Below are 15,975 nucleotides of genomic sequence, written 5' to 3' on the forward strand. Positions count from 1 at the left end.
GAACGTGTCAAACTCCTGCAAGAAGGTCAGCTCAAGGTAGTTGAGCAACACAAGAGGAGCAGGATGCGGAAGGGTGAAGGGCTGGGAAGGAGAAGGCAGATAGGATCATGGGAAGAAGGACTGTTGGGTTGAGGTTGAAAGGAAGGACGGAGAATCTTACATCGAATTGGATTTTGTTCGTAACTATTCCCGAATGAGAGATCGCCCTGATAGACAGACACCTGGCGATCTGGATGGAAAACGTCACATTTATCCTTCACCTTGACATTATCATCATCATCATCGCCATCATCATTATCATCATTGTTCCATCACAACGATCATGATCAAGAAAGAAGCATAGTCATCCTTGTCATCGTGTGTTGTCCATTCTTTCACCTGGGCATCATCGCACGGCTTGACCCCTCCCATCGGACTTCTGATCCCGTTCACCTTAGAGACGTTGATCTGACAGTAAAGTCAGCGGTCGCAACCCGCAACGTTTCTAACAACGTCATGGGGTACCTTGATCGTGCTGCTCTCGTACATGTCATCGGCTGACACCACCGTAAGCACCATCCTGCTCTCCTTCAACAGCCAGTTTGCATTCTCCCACTCGCCAGAGAAGGAGATGTTGGAGGAGTTGGTGTCTGTTGACATGACCAGCCCCCCGTCTTGCCCGTCGAAGTCGGGTAAGGACACGATGATCTGGTCACCGACAGACAGCGAGAGGTGGAGGGAGAACTCCACCACAAGCTCTTCCTCCTCGCTCGCACGGGCAGTTGAGAGCAGGAGCCGTGCTGACGTCAGGGCCACACAAGATGAGGAGCTTGCCGCTCCTGCCTGCACGGTAGTGCTGTTGGAGCAAGAGGAGCAGCTGGAGGCGTTGGAGGAAGGGTTGAAGGTACCGAGAGGACACAGGGAGCAGCGAGACGATCCGGCAAGGGAGAAGCTCCCTGCATCGCAAGCGAGACAGTCGCCGAGAGACGAGTAGCTTCCTGCCGCGCACTTGAAGCATGCTGTCATCCCCGACTGACCGGAGGTACTCCATCCCTCATAGCAGGGGATGCAAGCAGAGGAGGCGTTGCGATCCGAGAAGAAGCCTGGAAGGCAGGGCTCGCAGGTCGCTGCTCCGCTCTCGTTCTTGAAGTAACCCGGCGAGCATGCGCTGCATGTGCTGGAGCCATCCTGAGAAGAGACGAAGCCGGGGCCACAGGAGACGCAAGCAGGCGAGAGCATGGAAGAGAAGGTTCCAGCTGGACACAACGAGCACGTCGAGCTGTTCCTTGCGACGCTGAACTGACCAAGTGGGCACCTGTTGCAGGGCTCTGCTCCTGTTGGACTCCAGAAGCCTTCAGCACATGCTCGCACGCAGTAGGTCGGGTTGGTCTCTACTGTGTCGAAGCCTTGAGGGCAAAGCTCGCAGAACGTCTCTCCCCCACCAGAGTACTTCCCCCTCTCACAGCTCACGCAAGGCTCCAACCCCCCGGACGTTGACGAGGCGCTTCTTGTCCCTGGGCCGCAGGGGCCGTGACAGTCGCTTGACGACTGCGAGCCGGCGGCATAAGTTGACATTCCAGCTGGACACGCCAGGCAGGCCGTGTTCTCTGTTGAGGCGTACTTGCCCTTGAGGCAGAGAGAGCAGTTTCTAGAGCCGAACGACTCCGAGAAAGTCCCAGCTGGGCATGGGGAGCAGACGTTACACGCGTCCGAGGCGCAGTACTGACCTGGGAGGCAGCAGCGAGCTTGCTGGAGAGTTGAAGAGCCTCGTCAGCACAACAGGGGAGCAAGAAGGATCGAGAGACTCCTGACCTGAGAAGCCCCGGCCGAGTCCAGTTGGCCCGAGCTGGGAAACACCTGGCAAGGAGAGCAGGAGGAGGAGCCTGCGAAGGAGAAGGAGGAGGGAGCGCAGGCAATGCAAGCCGTGGCATTCGCATGCGAAAAGAACCCTGCTGGACAGGAGGGACAATCCAGCTGCCCAGAGCTGTTGGAATATTTCCCTTGACGACCCCACAGTGAGATCCCTTAAATTGTGAAGATGGAAAGGAAGGAGAAGAACAAAGGGACAGCAAAGAAGGAAAAGGGAGGGAGAGGAGAGTGCAGAAGCAGCAGGCGATGTGGTGCTATCTGGAAGCATGGAGGGATGAAGATTGAGCCGAGGAGCGAAAACTTCACCTGCTGTGCACATCAGGCAAGGGCTCTCAAGACTCGGACGTCCTCCTTCACTGGTCGTGGAGCTGCCAGGGAGGCAGAGCTGGGTAACGAGCTGAAGGCAGAAGACTGTCAGGCGGGCCATGGGTCTTGTTGGACGTCACCTGAACAAGGGTCTGATGGGGACCAGCTAGCGCAGACAGGATCCTGTAGTGCTGACACTCGTCCTCCCCGAGGAAGGAGCAGGGGTCCTTGCGCGTCTTGACGAACTGGTTGTCGTAGGAGGAGGGGGCCGGCTGGCGATCAAGCTGCGCGTCGCTATCGGAGCCGAAGAGCCACAGCTCGGACGAGTCGTAACCTCCCTTGCCCACTAGCACAGCGGTGTGCTGGGACCCTGCTGAAACATCGATTGCCGATTCTCCGCCCAGGACTGAGAGGTCGACCCGGCTCGGGGCACCGACTTTCTCCTGCGAACCCAGCAGCTGCCCGTGCTGGTTGCTCCCGAAACCGTAGAGGTGTCCGTTGTCACTCAAGAGGAGGGAGAACCAACGCCCAGCTGCAACCTTGCTGAAGTGAGAGCAGGTCCCTCCTTCGCACCTCACAGCCTCCAAGTTGACCGGGCGAGGAGAGCAGATGACCGAGTCCCTCTGGAACCTTCCCTCCTCAATCCCCAGCTGCCCGTACGAGTTGCTGCCGAACGACAGGACAGAATTCTCTTGAGTTAGGAGCAGGGAGTGCCTCCTGCCAGCTGCCATCCAGCTGACTTTTTGATTCTGCAGGATCACTGTGGGAACGAAGTTCGCTTGCCATGAGCCGGCGTTGGTGCAGTAGCCGAGCTGTCCATGGCGGTTCAGCCCAACAGAGAGGACGCGATCGCCGTCAGTCCGCAGCAGAAGGTGATGGTCACCAGCCGCTACATCCACCACAACCTCCCCCGGCAGCATCCCCGAGATCGGCTGCGGCGTCCAGCTGGGAAACTCCGACCCCACGTTCTCTGACCTGCCGAGCTGGCCGTAGCGGTTGAACCCGAAGGTGTAGACCTGACCCGCCTCATTTAGGACGACCGAGATGTACCTGATCAGATCTTAGTCAGAAACACCCTCCGAACCCTCGAAGAGCTGCCACTCTTACCTCCCGGCTATCACCTTCCTTATCCTGCTCGTGCCCAGCAGGCTCCTTTGGATCTCCAAGGGCCGAGGATGCGATTCCCGGCGGTCCTCGCAGTCATAAGGCGCCTGGTCGGGGTCATAGCAGGAGGACTTGAGCGAGGGTTTGAACCCCAGCTGACCGTAGAAGTTGTCCCCGGCAGCCAAGAGGCGGTCATTGACGGTAAGGAAGAGAGAGTGAGAGAAGCCCGTCGATACAGACAGGACCGACTCCTTGTCAAGCCCAGGGACCCCGTCTGTCAAGAAGTTCGCGGCTTCTTGAGCTAGTGTGAACTCCTTCTCGCCTCCTGTCCCTAGCTGACCCCACTGGTTGCTCCCAAACCCAAAGATACGATACTTCATCCGTGAGCAGTAACCCGACGAGCTCACTCCAGGATACCTTGTAGTTGTTCCATTCGGACAGCGATGGCACGAGACAGAGGCCAACTCTTCCTGATAGTATCCTATAGGGCAGGACAAGCAAGTGGTGCTGATGCTTGCATTCTGGTAGAAACCAGGTTCACAAGTTGTGCAAGAAGACATGTTGGAAGCTGAGAAACTCCCAGCATCGCAGTCGTAGCAGAATGTCTGTCTTGATTCGTTCTGATACCTTCCAGCTGGACAAGGTGTGCAAGAGTCCTCCCTTGCGAGGCCATCCGGGCTGTATGTTCCTGGAGAGCAGATGGGGTAACACGTAGTGGCGTTGGAGGAGACGGTCCCGTACATATACGGGCACTGAGAGCAGACGACAGCCCCGAAGACTTCAGTGAAGGTGTCACGAGGACATACTTGGCAGGGCGACAACCCTTGATTGCCTACAGTCTGCTTGTTGCCGTGGGTTCCTGGAGGGCAGATCAAGAGGCAGCCAACGTCGAGGGCTTGCAGGTCTCCCGTGGTATTCTTCCCTACCGCGCAGTCGAAGCAAACACTCGATCCTTCCTCTGAGTACTTGCCTTGCATACAGGGCTCGCAAACCTTACCCTCGGCCTTGCCCTGGTACTTGCCAGCAGGACAGATGGTACATGGCTGCAGTCCCGTAGCGGAGAAGGAGCCGGGAGGACAAGAAGGCCTGTGAGTAATGACGAAAGTTTGATCGCATCCAGCAAACACCCGATGAGCATGCATGAAGCCTGTGTCGCATGAGGTAGAGCCGATGACTTGTCCTGCGCACCCGAAGATCGAGTTGTTGAAGAGATGAAGGCTGCTGGCATCCGCCCCTTGACTCGTCGTTGTTCCCAGCTGCCCCTCATGATTTGAACCACTGAGGAACAAGAGAGGATCCTCTCCGTCCCCGACCGTCACAAGAAGCAGAGCGTGATCATTGCCTGCGGCAACCTGCGAGACGTTCCCATCAGAGTCAACCACAAGAGGATCGCTGGATATCAGGAAAGGCTTGAATACAGAAGCTCCAGTGCCGTATCCTCCTGCAGCTGCCGTCAGCATTCCATGGTAATTCCTTCCGAAACCCCAAACCCTCCCGTCACTGCACTGCAGGAATGTTGTGAATTGTCCAGCATAGATCGATTCTGCAGTACATCCCCCAAACAAGGCACTGTCAACCTTGACGGGTCTGCGGTAGATAGCAGCATCAGCAGCTACTCCATTCCCAGTTTGAATTGGTCCGCATTGACCCCGAAAGTTGGATCCAAAACAGAAGAGTCCCTCATTCGTCATCAAGACACTATGATATCGCCCCGCAGCGATTTTTATGACCGAAGCCTCGCCCATGTTCGAGGTATCGATCGGTAGGATGCGGTAATCCGATCCTTGCTCCCCTTCCGGATTTCCTGTGCGACCCAACTGACCGAAGGTGTTGTCACCCCATGTGAAGACACCAGACTCGTTCAACATGATCGCATGATAGCTCCCAAGCACGAGTTGAGTTATACTATCTGCGTTGACATCAATCTTCTGAGGGATCTCCATGTACGCTTCTTGATTGCCAAACCCATCCTTCCTGCCGAGCTGTCCATAACGATTCGACCCCATGCTGTACAGAAGCTTTTGACCCCCTTCTAGCGCGACGAAGGTCGAGAAGCTGTCGCCAGCAGACATTTGCGTGACAGTGTCAAACCCAATGGTTGTAGCCTGCCCATTGGGAGAGATGCTACCCACGCGATCTGACCGTCCCAGCTGACCGAAGAGGTTCGAGCCCCACGTCCAGAGCTTGCTGGTAGTTGCTTCCTTCCTAGCCATTCCATGATGACACCCGAGCGAGACCTGTAGCACATCCCCTTCCAACTCCTGTTTGCATGGTAAGCAACGGGTCCCTTCAAACAAATATCGCTACCTGTACATGTGCTGGAACAGCCTGTCCTGATTGTGTTCCTGCTCCCTCAGCCCTTGCCAGCTCTCCGTAGAAATTCGATCCGAACGACCATACTTCAAACAGTTTTGTGTCGAAAGAATAGTAAGAACTGTCTGTCGCGACACAGGATACTCTGATCTTCTCTGTAGACGTAGAGTCCGACGAGGTGTCACAGTTCGGCAACAGGCTCCAGCTACCCCCGACCTGCAGGGGGCTGCTGCTACTGCTGTTCACAAGATAACAACTCGGAGACCCCGAGGTCTGAATGATCCATGTTCCGTTCTGACGAGAAATAGAGGTTTCTTTCAACTTAGAGACCCAAAGGAAAGAGTCCAAACATTCAACTCCATCTTTGTTCGTCAACGACCTCTTGTACAGCCCGTCCACCTCTCCCCATCCCCTCGCACTTCTGACCCACAGCCAAGGGCAAGCTGGGATGCCCTCGGCGTCGCAAGCTGGAGGAAGGGAGGAGGAGGAGGAGGAGGAGGAGGAGGTCAGCATGCTGGTCATGAGCACGGCGCTCAAGAATGGCGCGAGCCCCATTCCGCCGCTCAACCCCATGACGACATGACAGTGGAAGGGTCGCCGACCGTTATTCCTTTCAACGGACATCAAATTTGATGAGTAAAAAGTCTCGACGAGGCGGGCCGGATCTGTTCCGCAAGTCAAGAACGAGTGGCTAGTTAGCTTTTAGAGAGGGGCGGGTCAAGATCAGGGGGGTAGGGTAGGTGGGTAGGGGGTAGTGCCGTCAATCATTGGATCGACCGGAGTTTACCACCCCACCCTTCACCTGTGCATGTACCCCACCTAGAGCATTCCTCACCAGCCAAGAATGGGGGGTGACTGGATGACGGGTCCTGGAAATCCTCGGCTTGGGGACTTTTTTGACCTCTTTTTTTTGTCAATAGGCTTCATAGTTTACTAAGACCATACTCTAGAGACGGGTCCTAGGACAGTTTCCTGAGTTTGTACGAGGAAGTCAAAGTTCCGAGTCGCCCTCAGAGGATCCATATATTCGAGTGTTACACTGGTCCTAGGATATAGGAAACATTCCTAGGACCAGGCTATATGCTAAGGGGAATAGAGGATCGGGCGGGATGGCGCGAGCACATGGGGTCAGGGAGATGGCAGGGCGAGGGAGCGAGGAAGGAGTGGAGGCTGCAGGAGGAGAGGAGGAGGAGGAGAGCAGAGATGTTTTGTGCGAGGAAGCAGTGAAAGACGAGGGCAGAGGAGCGCAGCAGATGCAGAGGAGAAGAGGGGGGCTTCAGATGGGGAACTGACTCTCGTGCTGGGGCATCGGGATAGACGAGAGGAGAAGGTAGGGAGAGTCTTTGATGAGAAGGATGAGCTTGCAAGGCATGACCGCTCACGGATATTCGCTCGGAGACGTTAGAGTCTAGAGTGAATCAGATTGCTGTGATCGGGGGCACGTGCTTCAAATCCTTTCAGGTTTCTCATGCTGGTTGGCAGACTCGCGTGGGATGTTGCAGTTAGCAAGCATCTGAAGACTTGAGGTGACCTTCTTTTTTGCTCCCCTTCTCGCACCAGTACTGCTTCATTTGACTGGTTCAATCCCAGCAGCACTTGACTTCTCTTGACTTCTCGACGATGAACAGCATGTCGTCACAAAACAGTGAGGGATTGCTGTTGAGCTTTTCGATGACAGCCTGAGCTTCTTACAGAGCGATATGGAATCGGAATCAACTTTGCAAAGAACAGCTCTGACGAGGGCTTCACCATATTAGGTGAGCCTTATCGTGATGTCCTGGTACCCTGTTCTCTCATGGAAACTTAGCGCTGGTCCCCGGACAACCTGCGTCCTTGTGCGGAAGGCTTTACGTTGGAGACAAGGTTGATGAGACAGAAGCATGCTCTTACTGTGCAACTCAACGATGCCGCAGCTCTTGGCCATCGATGGCTGGCTGTGCTATCAACAGCCTATCGAGACCGGTGACATCTGGGCTCCTGGAAGTTAGCTCAACACTGAGTCGATGAATGCTCCCTTGGCAGTGACTGACAAGCTCCTTGGACCCGAGGGATCGAGTGTTGTCGTTTCTGTTCAGAGGCAGACGGGAGAAATAGTACAGAGCTCGAGATATGTCCAACTCGTCACCTTTCCTCGCAGGTTCATGTCAGCTTGACAAGAAAATCGCCACCTGGAAGTCCGCAGGTATTTATCTTGTTTCTATCTTGTTTCAAAGCTTCACAGTCGGCAAGTGATGTCATTTTCAGGCTCCTTCCATTCCCAGCTTGAGCTCTCAGACAGCTCCAAGTACTCTCCTTCTCCCTCCAAGGTCGGACGCCTCCCCTAACCCGTTGTGCTTCGTTCAGATGTTGGGATGATGTCGACTCCTCAAGCGAACATCTCTCCGGTATGCACTTGTTCAGTCAATGTGGGGTCATGTAAATCGTGCTCAGATTGTTCCTCAGACGAAGTTTTCTCCGACAAGCTTGTCCTTCAAGTAACGATTCAGAACTTGGACTGCATTTTAAACGATGATTGGAATTAGCAGCAAATCACCACAGAACTTGAGTACAACTGACAGCTCTTACGGAAGAAATGTGCTTCCTGGTTCAAACATGATGTCTATGCCCTATGGTTGTACTGTTTGTGTGCGGAAGATACATTCACTGATCGATGCGTGCAAGGCGTTCGGCCTCAAGATTTTGTCGGCAACGATGATGCTCGGAGCGAAACAACAGAGTCTGAGAAAGGAAGGATGCTTGAGCAACGGCAAATAGTATGTTTCTTCATATCCAAGTCTGACTCTCTTCTCTACAGCGACATGATAAAAAGTCTCGGCCTTCGCTCTCTGCCGTCATACAACAACCCAGCAGATCAGATCATGAGAGCTTCGATGCCTGAGCAGCGGGCTGGCATGGAAAGTTCTACCTCGCTGGTGCTCATCCTTGCATCATGCCTTGCCAGACGCCCTGACGCGAACGATGCAGCCTGTGCCTGAAATTCAACGAAGCTTCCCGCCCGAACGCAGCGGCAGAAGTGCGGCTCTCGATCGTCCCCTTGCGAACTCTCTGCCGTATCAGGTCTCTCCTGTCCCTTCGACTTCTCTTGTGCTCACAAGGTGCAGCCGAGGTTCGACATCTCTCAGTCAGGTCAGTACCCGGCCTTTGGCAGCAAGGTGCAGCCGGACTATATGGTAAGTTCCCACCTCTTGACGCGCCTGGCCCGTCTGACAAGCCTACAGCCTCGCCAGACGTCCGGCATGATCCCTGAAGGCAGCAGCAGCGTGCAGGTGGGAGAGATCAGCTGAGAGTCTCGAGGTCAAAAGTTGCTTTGCAGCTTAACAACGACAACATGGCATCTCCAATATCAACTCCCCGCCCTCTGCTGACTGAGGTGAGAAATGCTGCCGGCAAGGAAGCCAAAGAGAGAGAGTATAATCCGTGGTGACTCGGCAGTACGTGAAGGCACTGGAGGCATCGAGACAGGTTCGTCTCCTGCTTCCACCTCCTCCTTCTTTCCTCCTGTCTCCCTCCTCCCTCCTCCCCTCTCCTTTCTCCCTTCCTTCTCATCTCGGCCCGGTTACTTGAGTCATCAGGAGCTTTCCAAGATGAGAGAGAAGATCGGACTTGATCGGTAACTCACTCGCTTGTCAACCTTGTCCCTGACAACCGCTGCAGAGAGCCAGTCCCTGAAGGAGCAGACAGGCAGCAGCTGTGAGGCTGTCGAACAAGGAGTGTGCTGACTGTCATGTTGTTTCAGAGAAGAAGATGCAAAAGACAGCAGAGCAAGGTACTTCACACATGCATGATCATCACCTCCTTGCTGCTCCTGTTTTCCTCTTGTTGCTCCATCTACGATATCGTCATCCTGAGCTTCATCCTCCTTTGGTCACAACTTCTCTCTTCAGTTCGGTCGTTGCTCGGGTCGATTCTGACGAGCAAGAAGGTCTAGTCAAACTTTGCCGTTGATTCAAACTGACTGCTGATCTGCAAGACTCCGAGTGGATGGGGCTCGACACAGGTTGCTTTCTTGCTTGTCAAACTGCCGCCGCCTGACTGTTGCGACCCAAGTCGAGATGCGAGACAAGAGGACGCCCGATCGCGCAGACACCTCGACTAGGATCGGGTCGACCCGTTCTCGCTCCGTCCCTCCTTCTCGTCCAGGTGGCCAACAGGCAGGCCGAGGAAGCGGCACTGACCTGCTAGCAGAGGCGTCACAACCCAAGGGAGGCCCCGCGATCAGAGGTCGATGAATGTTACGAGTTTCTCTCCTCCTTGACCTCCGCTCTAGCAGCCGGCAAACTTTCAAACCCATCAAAGTCTAAGAATGCTCTTTCCCTCCTCCAAGGCTGACATGAAGCGCAGGAAAACTACAACGACGCCTGTTGCTCCGGCGCGGTAACTGTTACTCCTGCTCCCTGCTCCTGCTCCTGCTCCTGCTCCTGCTCCTGCTCCTGCTCCTGCTCCTGCTCCTGGCTGTTCCACCTCTTGCAAGTTCTGTCGCAGCTCGTCTCCTCATGGTAGAGCAGGACAAGCAAGAGCAACGTGTCAAACCTGGAGCCCTCCAAGGCTGCCGCTAAAGTTCGCGAGCTGGTCTGACTGTCCCTGTGCGCCGGTCGATTTCTCACTGCTGGTCCTGCAGGCGGACAGAGAGATCGAGGCAGCCAACGAGAAGACGACAGTGATGGCAAGAAAGTAGGACAAGAGTGTCCGACTTTCCTTCGTTGACTAGTGGACCTGACAGATACGGCATTGCTCGCTCAGAAGCCTCTCGGCTCAAGGTGGAGAGCGACGATTGCCCAGCTGACGAGCTGAGATGACGGCAGGACGAGCTGAGAACCCGCGAACTTGAGATTGAACTTCTGCAGAGGGAGTTGCAGGTAAAACTTCTACGTGCTCGCTCTCTCCCTCCTGCTCCTCCTCGTCATCGTCATCGTCATCGTCCTCGTCCTGTCTTGTCTTTCCTTCAATCCTAGCCCTGAAGTCATGGCAGAGCCGGGACGAGGAGCTGAAGGCAACGGGCGCACACACAGGTCCAGCAGAAGAGCAGCAGCACGTCTGAGCTGACAGTCTGAACCCACTAGAGCACATCCATGACACCATGCTGCGCTTACGGTGTGCCTCCGGCACCCCGTCCACTCTCTGTCGTCCTCAACTCCTTTCGTTCCTCTCCTTGATTTCACTGCTCTCTCCATCTCTCCTTTCTTCCCCTCCCCCTGCTCCTCTGCGTCATTCTCCTCCTCCTTCCATCCGTGCTTCCTTCTGCTCTCCGTCCTCCCCTCCCTCCCTCTCTCCCATCTCTCTCTCTCGCTTCCCTCATGCCGTTGATCAGCGCGATGGCGGAAGAGGCTGGAGCAGACAAGGACATAGTGCAGGTGGGAGGGTCGGCGATGCTGAGAAGCAGCTGACCAGGGTGCGGGCGCAGAGGACTCACTCGCTGGCAATCGAGAACGCAAGGAAGAGAGAAGAGCTCCACGTGCTCTGACATGCTCCTGCCTCCCCGACAGCTGACGAGGTGGGGCAGGTGAAAGAGATCGACAGGCTAAGGAACCAGGTGACTAGTGTCGTTCATCTCCTCTTCTGCCTCTGACAATCTCTTGCTACCAGCTCAACGAAATGAAGAAGAAGTCTGCTAAACAGGCACTTCCCCTCTTCCTCTCCTCTCCTCCTCCCCTCCTCTTCTCCTCTTCTCCCCTCCCATCTCTTCCCTCCTCTCCTCCTCTCCTCCTCCTCTCCTCTCCTCCTCCTGTCCTCCCCTCCTCCTCTCCTCTCCTCCCTCCTCCTCTGATGTGTATCTGACTACGGCTATCTTAGGAGACTTCCCTTCTCAAGGCCCAGAAGGACCTGCAGGTGACTTACTGGCTGTAAACCTGCCGAGCGCGTGGGTCAAACGGCTGCAGGACAACCAGCTCGACAGCCGAGTGATCATCTCCTCCCTAGAGCAGCGATGCGCTACTGCTGAGCAAGTCTGGCACACCGCACACTCCTCCTTGCTTTTCTTTGCCTTGCCCTTCCCCTCTGCCCCCGACTCCCTCCCTCCCTCTCCCCCTCTCCCTCTTCCTCCTCCTCCTGTCCCTCCCCACTTTCTCCTCCTCCTCCTCCTCTCCGTCCTTGTCCTCGTCCACATCCTCTCACTCTCATGTACACCTCGTCTGCAGGTTCGAAGTCTGATGCAGGATGATATCAACACTCTATCGAAACAAGTAAGAACATCGTCACGAGCTCCTGCTGTTTCCGCCTGCTGTTCCTGACAAGTTTCAAGGCAATGGACAAGGCTGTGAAGGAAAAGAACAAGGCGGAGCAGGACGCGGCTGATCTCTACGAGCAGGTACCTAGAGACTGGCGTGCTGCAGAGACAGGAAGGGCGAGAAGGTCGGGGGGTAGCCGCCTCCTTCCCCCTTGACGGCTCCTCCAGGCTCTCCGGGTCCACGAGGATGGAAGAGTGGCTGGCAAGGGAGTACAGCGACATGTCCCTCTGGCTGATCCTGCACGTAGGAGGAGAAGGCGAGCCAGGCAGAGTTGCGATGCGGGAGGCTTGAGGTGAGAGCTAGGGCGAGGGTCGGGACAAGGACGACAGAGGAGTACTGGACATAGACCAGGACGGCAAGGAGGAGAAGGAAGAGCAGCAGCAGCAGCAGAGCAGCAGGGAAAGTTTCTTTCTCTTTCTGAGATCAGCGGCTGACAGGCTCGAGTCTTGAGAAGCGAGGCCGATCTAGCTGCAGCCAGCACGCTGCTGAAGCAGGTGAGTTGCTCTTCCTCTCTGCTTGCTTGCTGACTGTAGTTCCAGCGAGAGGAGATGGCCAATCTCGACGCTCTGTCGAAGCTTGATCCCCTTGAGGTCAAAACATGCCTCCTACCATGCATCATCATCGTCATCGTCATCACTACCATCACCACCACCAACTTCATCCTCATCATCCTCTTCATCCTTTTGTTCTCTTCTCATTTTATCGCTCGGCAGGTTGAGATGGACACTATCTGGCTCCTTAGCAGCTTGTCAAGCGCAGCTGGTGAGGGACGAGGAGGGAGAGAAGCACGAGAAACAGTTTGAGCTCACGAAGATATCGCAGCGACTGTCCAACAGGAGGAACCGATCACAAAGGTTCCGCAGCTCCTCTTCCTCTTCCTCTTCCTCTTCCTCTTCCTCTTCCTCTTCCTCTTCCTCTTCCTCTTCCTCTTCCTCTTCTCTCCCCTTTCCCCAATGCCTCACACCCTTTGGTTCCTCCTCCTCCCTCCTCCCTCCTCCCTCCTCCCTCCTCCCTCCTCCCTCCTCCCTCCTCTCTTCTCTCTTCTCTCTCCTCTCTCCTCCTCCTCTCTCCTTCCCTCGCCTGGTGCTGACGTCATCACTCGCAGGAGGCGGTTGAGGATTCGCTGCAGGCTCTGACGCTCAGCGGGAACAAGCAGGAGAGCCATGCAATCACCCCCAAGCAAGCACAGATCCTCCTCACCCTTTTCCGAGCATCCAAGGTTCCCCCTCCCCCTCACTGCTCATTCTCCTCCTGACCCACCGACCCTCCTTCCGCATCGCCTCTGCTCTCAGTCTCTCCTCCCACTCCCCTTCCTCTTTCATCTCTCCTCTGTTTCTCTCGTTCTCCTGCTCTTTGCGTCTCCTTCCTCCTCATTAGTCCGCCTGACCGCTCATGACAGGTTAGAGGAGAGATGCTTGTCTCCTGTATCGGTCAGCTTCGAGCTCTGCTCCTCGACTTTGTTGACAGGTTCTCCTCCTCTAACTCCTCCTCCGCCATCACCTCCTCCTCTTCCTCCTACACCACCACCAACTCCTCCTCCTCCTCCTCCTCAGCCCTCTTCCTCTCCTCTCCGTCTCCCCATCGCCTCCTCATTCTCTGACGCTTCTCAGCAACGAGGACTGGCTCACCCACATCCCCATCGACCACAGCGACCTCCCTTCCCGCGAGGAGAATATCAGCTCCTCCAACATCCTCCAAGACCCAACGGCCGACGTCTCCACCGGTCATGAGGAGGGACTTACTGAGCTAGGTAGAGCTTGTCCCCCTCTGCCCTCCTCCTCTCCGCTCTCCCCTGCCGCATCGCCAGCTCCCCCCTAGCGAACCTCCCGCTCTCTACCGCCCTGTCAGCATCTCTCCTCTCCTCCTCCTCAAAACCACCTCCTTGCTCTTCTATTCACTCCACTCCATCGATATCCTCATCATCATCATCCTCCCCCCTCCCCCCTCCCCCCTCCCTCCCCTCTCCTCCCTCCTCCCTCCTTCCTCCTCCTCCGCCTCCTCTTCCTCCTCCTCCTCAAATAGTACGAGTTTCCCCTTTATCCTCTGCTCCACTGAGCCGCCAGCAGGGAGGAGGGTGTACACGTCCGGTATCCTCTCCAAGAGAGCTGCCTCGGAAGGCATCCAGCTCGAGCTCAGGAGGACGATGCAGCTGATGCACTCAGGCGAGCAAGTTTGCGGTGTGAGGGAAGGAGCTGACAGTCAGCTGAAGTCAACCAGACGTTGATCGAGGAGCGAGAGGGCCGCAGGTTCTCCCCTCCTCTCTTCAGCCCCTCATCTTCCCATCCTCTCCTCCTTATCCTCCTCTCCTCCTCCCTCCTCCCTCCTCCCTCCTCCCTATCCCCCTCCTTTCTCCCTCCTTCCTGCCGCATCCTAGCTTCCTTCTAGCCCCTCTCCTCCCCTCGTCGTTCTTGTCCTTCTTCAAAGTTCCAACCCCCATCGTCAGGAACCTCCTGGCGCAGTTGGCCCAGAAAGAAATTTTGCTAGCAAACAAGGAGACCGAGCTACAGGAGATGGTGAGATGACTTGCTTGCTCGAGATCTTTGAGCGTCTGAACCTATCGTCCTCCCCTCCTCTCTCTCCCTCTCTCCTCGTCCCTTTCTCTTCTCTTGCTCTCCTCCGTCTTCTATCTTCCGTCCTCCTCATTTCTCCCGCCTCGCTCTTCTTCTGCCCCCCCTCTGCTTTCTGACTCGTTCCCGTGTTTGCAGTCGAAGCAATGCGCCACTCTCTCCAACGCCTGCGACTCGCTTCAGGTTGTTTTCATCCTGGTTGCTCTGAGACAAGAAAACAAGTGGAAGAGGGAGAGGCACAAGCAGATAGCATGTTGAAACAAGATGATGTCGTAGCAAGGAGAAGGACGAGCACGAGGACGAGAGCGAGGACTAAGACGAGGACGAGGACGAGCAGTTCCACTGACGGTGGTACAGGCTCAGATCGAGAACATCACAGGAAGGTACGAAAAGATCGCCCAGGAGTCAAACGCCAGGATGTCCCAGCTTTCACAGGTCCTCCTCGTCCCACAACGTCCTCTGAGTTTGACTTCTTTCTTTCTCCTCAGAACCTCCACAGCGCTGGGCTGTCAACACGTACCATCACATGATGACGTGTCATAGAGGTGCTCACTCCTTGGCAGCCGTTCGCCCTCAAGAAAGCCAGTCGTCTCCTCCCGATGACAAGATCATGTACCTGCCTCCTTCACATCCCCCATCCTTTCCCCTTCACTCCTTTCCCCTTGCTTCCTCCTCCCTTATCTTCCCTCCCTCCTTTTCCCCCCACCCCCGCAAGTCATCCTCTCTTGTTGCCCTCCCTCCCTCCTCCCTCCTCCCTCCTCCCTCCTCCCTCCTCCCTCCTCCCTCCTCCTCTCCCGGTTCGCCTCACACACAAGCAGCGAGTCCGAGGGCTTCAAAGTCCTGCACCTGCGAAGTCCCGATGGAAGTCCCGACGCCAAAGGTGATGACGTCACCTCCGTCTTCTCCTCCTCGGTCAGCTGAGCGCCTGCTGGACAGCTGCTCTTGTCAGTGCCCTGCAGCAGAAGATCACCGAACAGCACGAGTGGGGCCTTAAAGCCTGGGCCAACATCCAGAAGCTGAACGAGAGGATCATGGAGCTCGAGGTTCTTCGCCCCTCCTCCCTCCTCCTCAGCTCTTGCTGCAACCCCTTCTCCCTCCTCCTCCTCTCCTCCTGCTCCTACCTGTCCTCCTTCCCGTCCTCGTCGTCATCCTCGTCCTCATCTTCGAGCTCTACACCTATCAATCTACCTCCTCCATCATCGCTTTTCATCCTACCTTCCCCACTTTCCTGGTCTCCTTTCCTCCTCGCCCTTCTTAGCTCTGGCCCCGGCAGATGGAGGCAGACCGTCTAAGGCTGGCAGCTTCCATGGTGAGCAGAGAGCTGGGCTTTCGACCTCCTTTCTCACCTGGAGGGCAGGCCGGAACGGAGCGGGACGAGGCAGTCAGGGCGAGCAGAGCAGCGGAGCAGGAAGTCAAGTCGATGGCGATGAGGGTGAGGGGAGGAAGGGAACAACGAGGGGCTGAACTTGAACAGCTGCAGGAGATGAAGAGAACGATCGAGACGCAATACCAGGAGGGATATGACAAGGTGGAAAACTTGCTGTCTTTATGCTCCCTCGCCTCCCCTTCCTATCCCCCTTCCCCCCGCTCTCTCCCTCCCTCCCTCCCTCCCT

The 15,975-nt window shown here is 55.9% G+C and overlaps 2 protein-coding genes across 2 annotated transcripts in view; one reads left to right on the plus strand and one right to left on the minus strand.

Annotated features, from left to right (window-relative positions):
• Window positions 1-1,080: 1,080 nt before the first annotated feature.
• On the minus strand, window positions 1,081-4,400 carry GUITHDRAFT_73507 (hypothetical protein; the record flags this gene model as incomplete). Its single annotated transcript, XM_005829918.1, has 3 exons — window positions 1,081-1,331; window positions 3,836-3,914; window positions 4,203-4,400. Coding segments are annotated over 3 exons (528 nt in total), but the record flags the coding sequence as incomplete, so codon positions are not given.
• A 2,800-nt stretch (window positions 4,401-7,200) lies between these two features.
• Window positions 7,201-15,975, plus strand: part of GUITHDRAFT_140850 (hypothetical protein) — a gene marked incomplete at both ends in the record, with an annotated part of 10,718 nt that continues 1,943 nt past the window's right edge. The window contains 43 exons of the mRNA XM_005829919.1: window positions 7,201-7,216; window positions 7,266-7,328; window positions 7,379-7,434; window positions 7,485-7,533; window positions 7,709-7,753; window positions 7,816-7,877; window positions 8,233-8,324; window positions 8,366-8,483; window positions 8,536-8,628; window positions 8,667-8,741; window positions 8,790-8,837; window positions 8,885-8,941; window positions 9,144-9,181; window positions 9,226-9,261; window positions 9,308-9,337; window positions 9,913-9,945; window positions 10,077-10,140; window positions 10,190-10,242; window positions 10,292-10,328; window positions 10,374-10,427; window positions 10,541-10,580; window positions 10,632-10,662; window positions 10,880-10,922; window positions 11,072-11,101; window positions 11,362-11,397; window positions 11,706-11,750; window positions 11,810-11,875; window positions 12,043-12,087; window positions 12,233-12,289; window positions 12,335-12,385; window positions 12,901-13,014; window positions 13,195-13,262; window positions 13,406-13,545; window positions 13,862-13,972; window positions 14,220-14,308; window positions 14,501-14,545; window positions 14,720-14,797; window positions 14,862-14,974; window positions 15,181-15,274; window positions 15,322-15,405; window positions 15,636-15,671; window positions 15,720-15,794; window positions 15,843-15,890. Coding sequence (XP_005829976.1) covers window positions 7,201-7,216; window positions 7,266-7,328; window positions 7,379-7,434; window positions 7,485-7,533; window positions 7,709-7,753; window positions 7,816-7,877; window positions 8,233-8,324; window positions 8,366-8,483; window positions 8,536-8,628; window positions 8,667-8,741; window positions 8,790-8,837; window positions 8,885-8,941; window positions 9,144-9,181; window positions 9,226-9,261; window positions 9,308-9,337; window positions 9,913-9,945; window positions 10,077-10,140; window positions 10,190-10,242; window positions 10,292-10,328; window positions 10,374-10,427; window positions 10,541-10,580; window positions 10,632-10,662; window positions 10,880-10,922; window positions 11,072-11,101; window positions 11,362-11,397; window positions 11,706-11,750; window positions 11,810-11,875; window positions 12,043-12,087; window positions 12,233-12,289; window positions 12,335-12,385; window positions 12,901-13,014; window positions 13,195-13,262; window positions 13,406-13,545; window positions 13,862-13,972; window positions 14,220-14,308; window positions 14,501-14,545; window positions 14,720-14,797; window positions 14,862-14,974; window positions 15,181-15,274; window positions 15,322-15,405; window positions 15,636-15,671; window positions 15,720-15,794; window positions 15,843-15,890 — 2,658 coding nt within the window. The remainder of the gene's footprint in view (window positions 7,217-7,265; window positions 7,329-7,378; window positions 7,435-7,484; window positions 7,534-7,708; window positions 7,754-7,815; window positions 7,878-8,232; window positions 8,325-8,365; window positions 8,484-8,535; window positions 8,629-8,666; window positions 8,742-8,789; window positions 8,838-8,884; window positions 8,942-9,143; window positions 9,182-9,225; window positions 9,262-9,307; window positions 9,338-9,912; window positions 9,946-10,076; window positions 10,141-10,189; window positions 10,243-10,291; window positions 10,329-10,373; window positions 10,428-10,540; window positions 10,581-10,631; window positions 10,663-10,879; window positions 10,923-11,071; window positions 11,102-11,361; window positions 11,398-11,705; window positions 11,751-11,809; window positions 11,876-12,042; window positions 12,088-12,232; window positions 12,290-12,334; window positions 12,386-12,900; window positions 13,015-13,194; window positions 13,263-13,405; window positions 13,546-13,861; window positions 13,973-14,219; window positions 14,309-14,500; window positions 14,546-14,719; window positions 14,798-14,861; window positions 14,975-15,180; window positions 15,275-15,321; window positions 15,406-15,635; window positions 15,672-15,719; window positions 15,795-15,842; window positions 15,891-15,975) is intronic.

Source organism: Guillardia theta (genome assembly GCF_000315625.1).
Source record: "Guillardia theta CCMP2712 unplaced genomic scaffold GUITHscaffold_49, whole genome shotgun sequence".
NCBI classification, from domain to species: Eukaryota; class Cryptophyceae; order Pyrenomonadales; family Geminigeraceae; genus Guillardia; species Guillardia theta.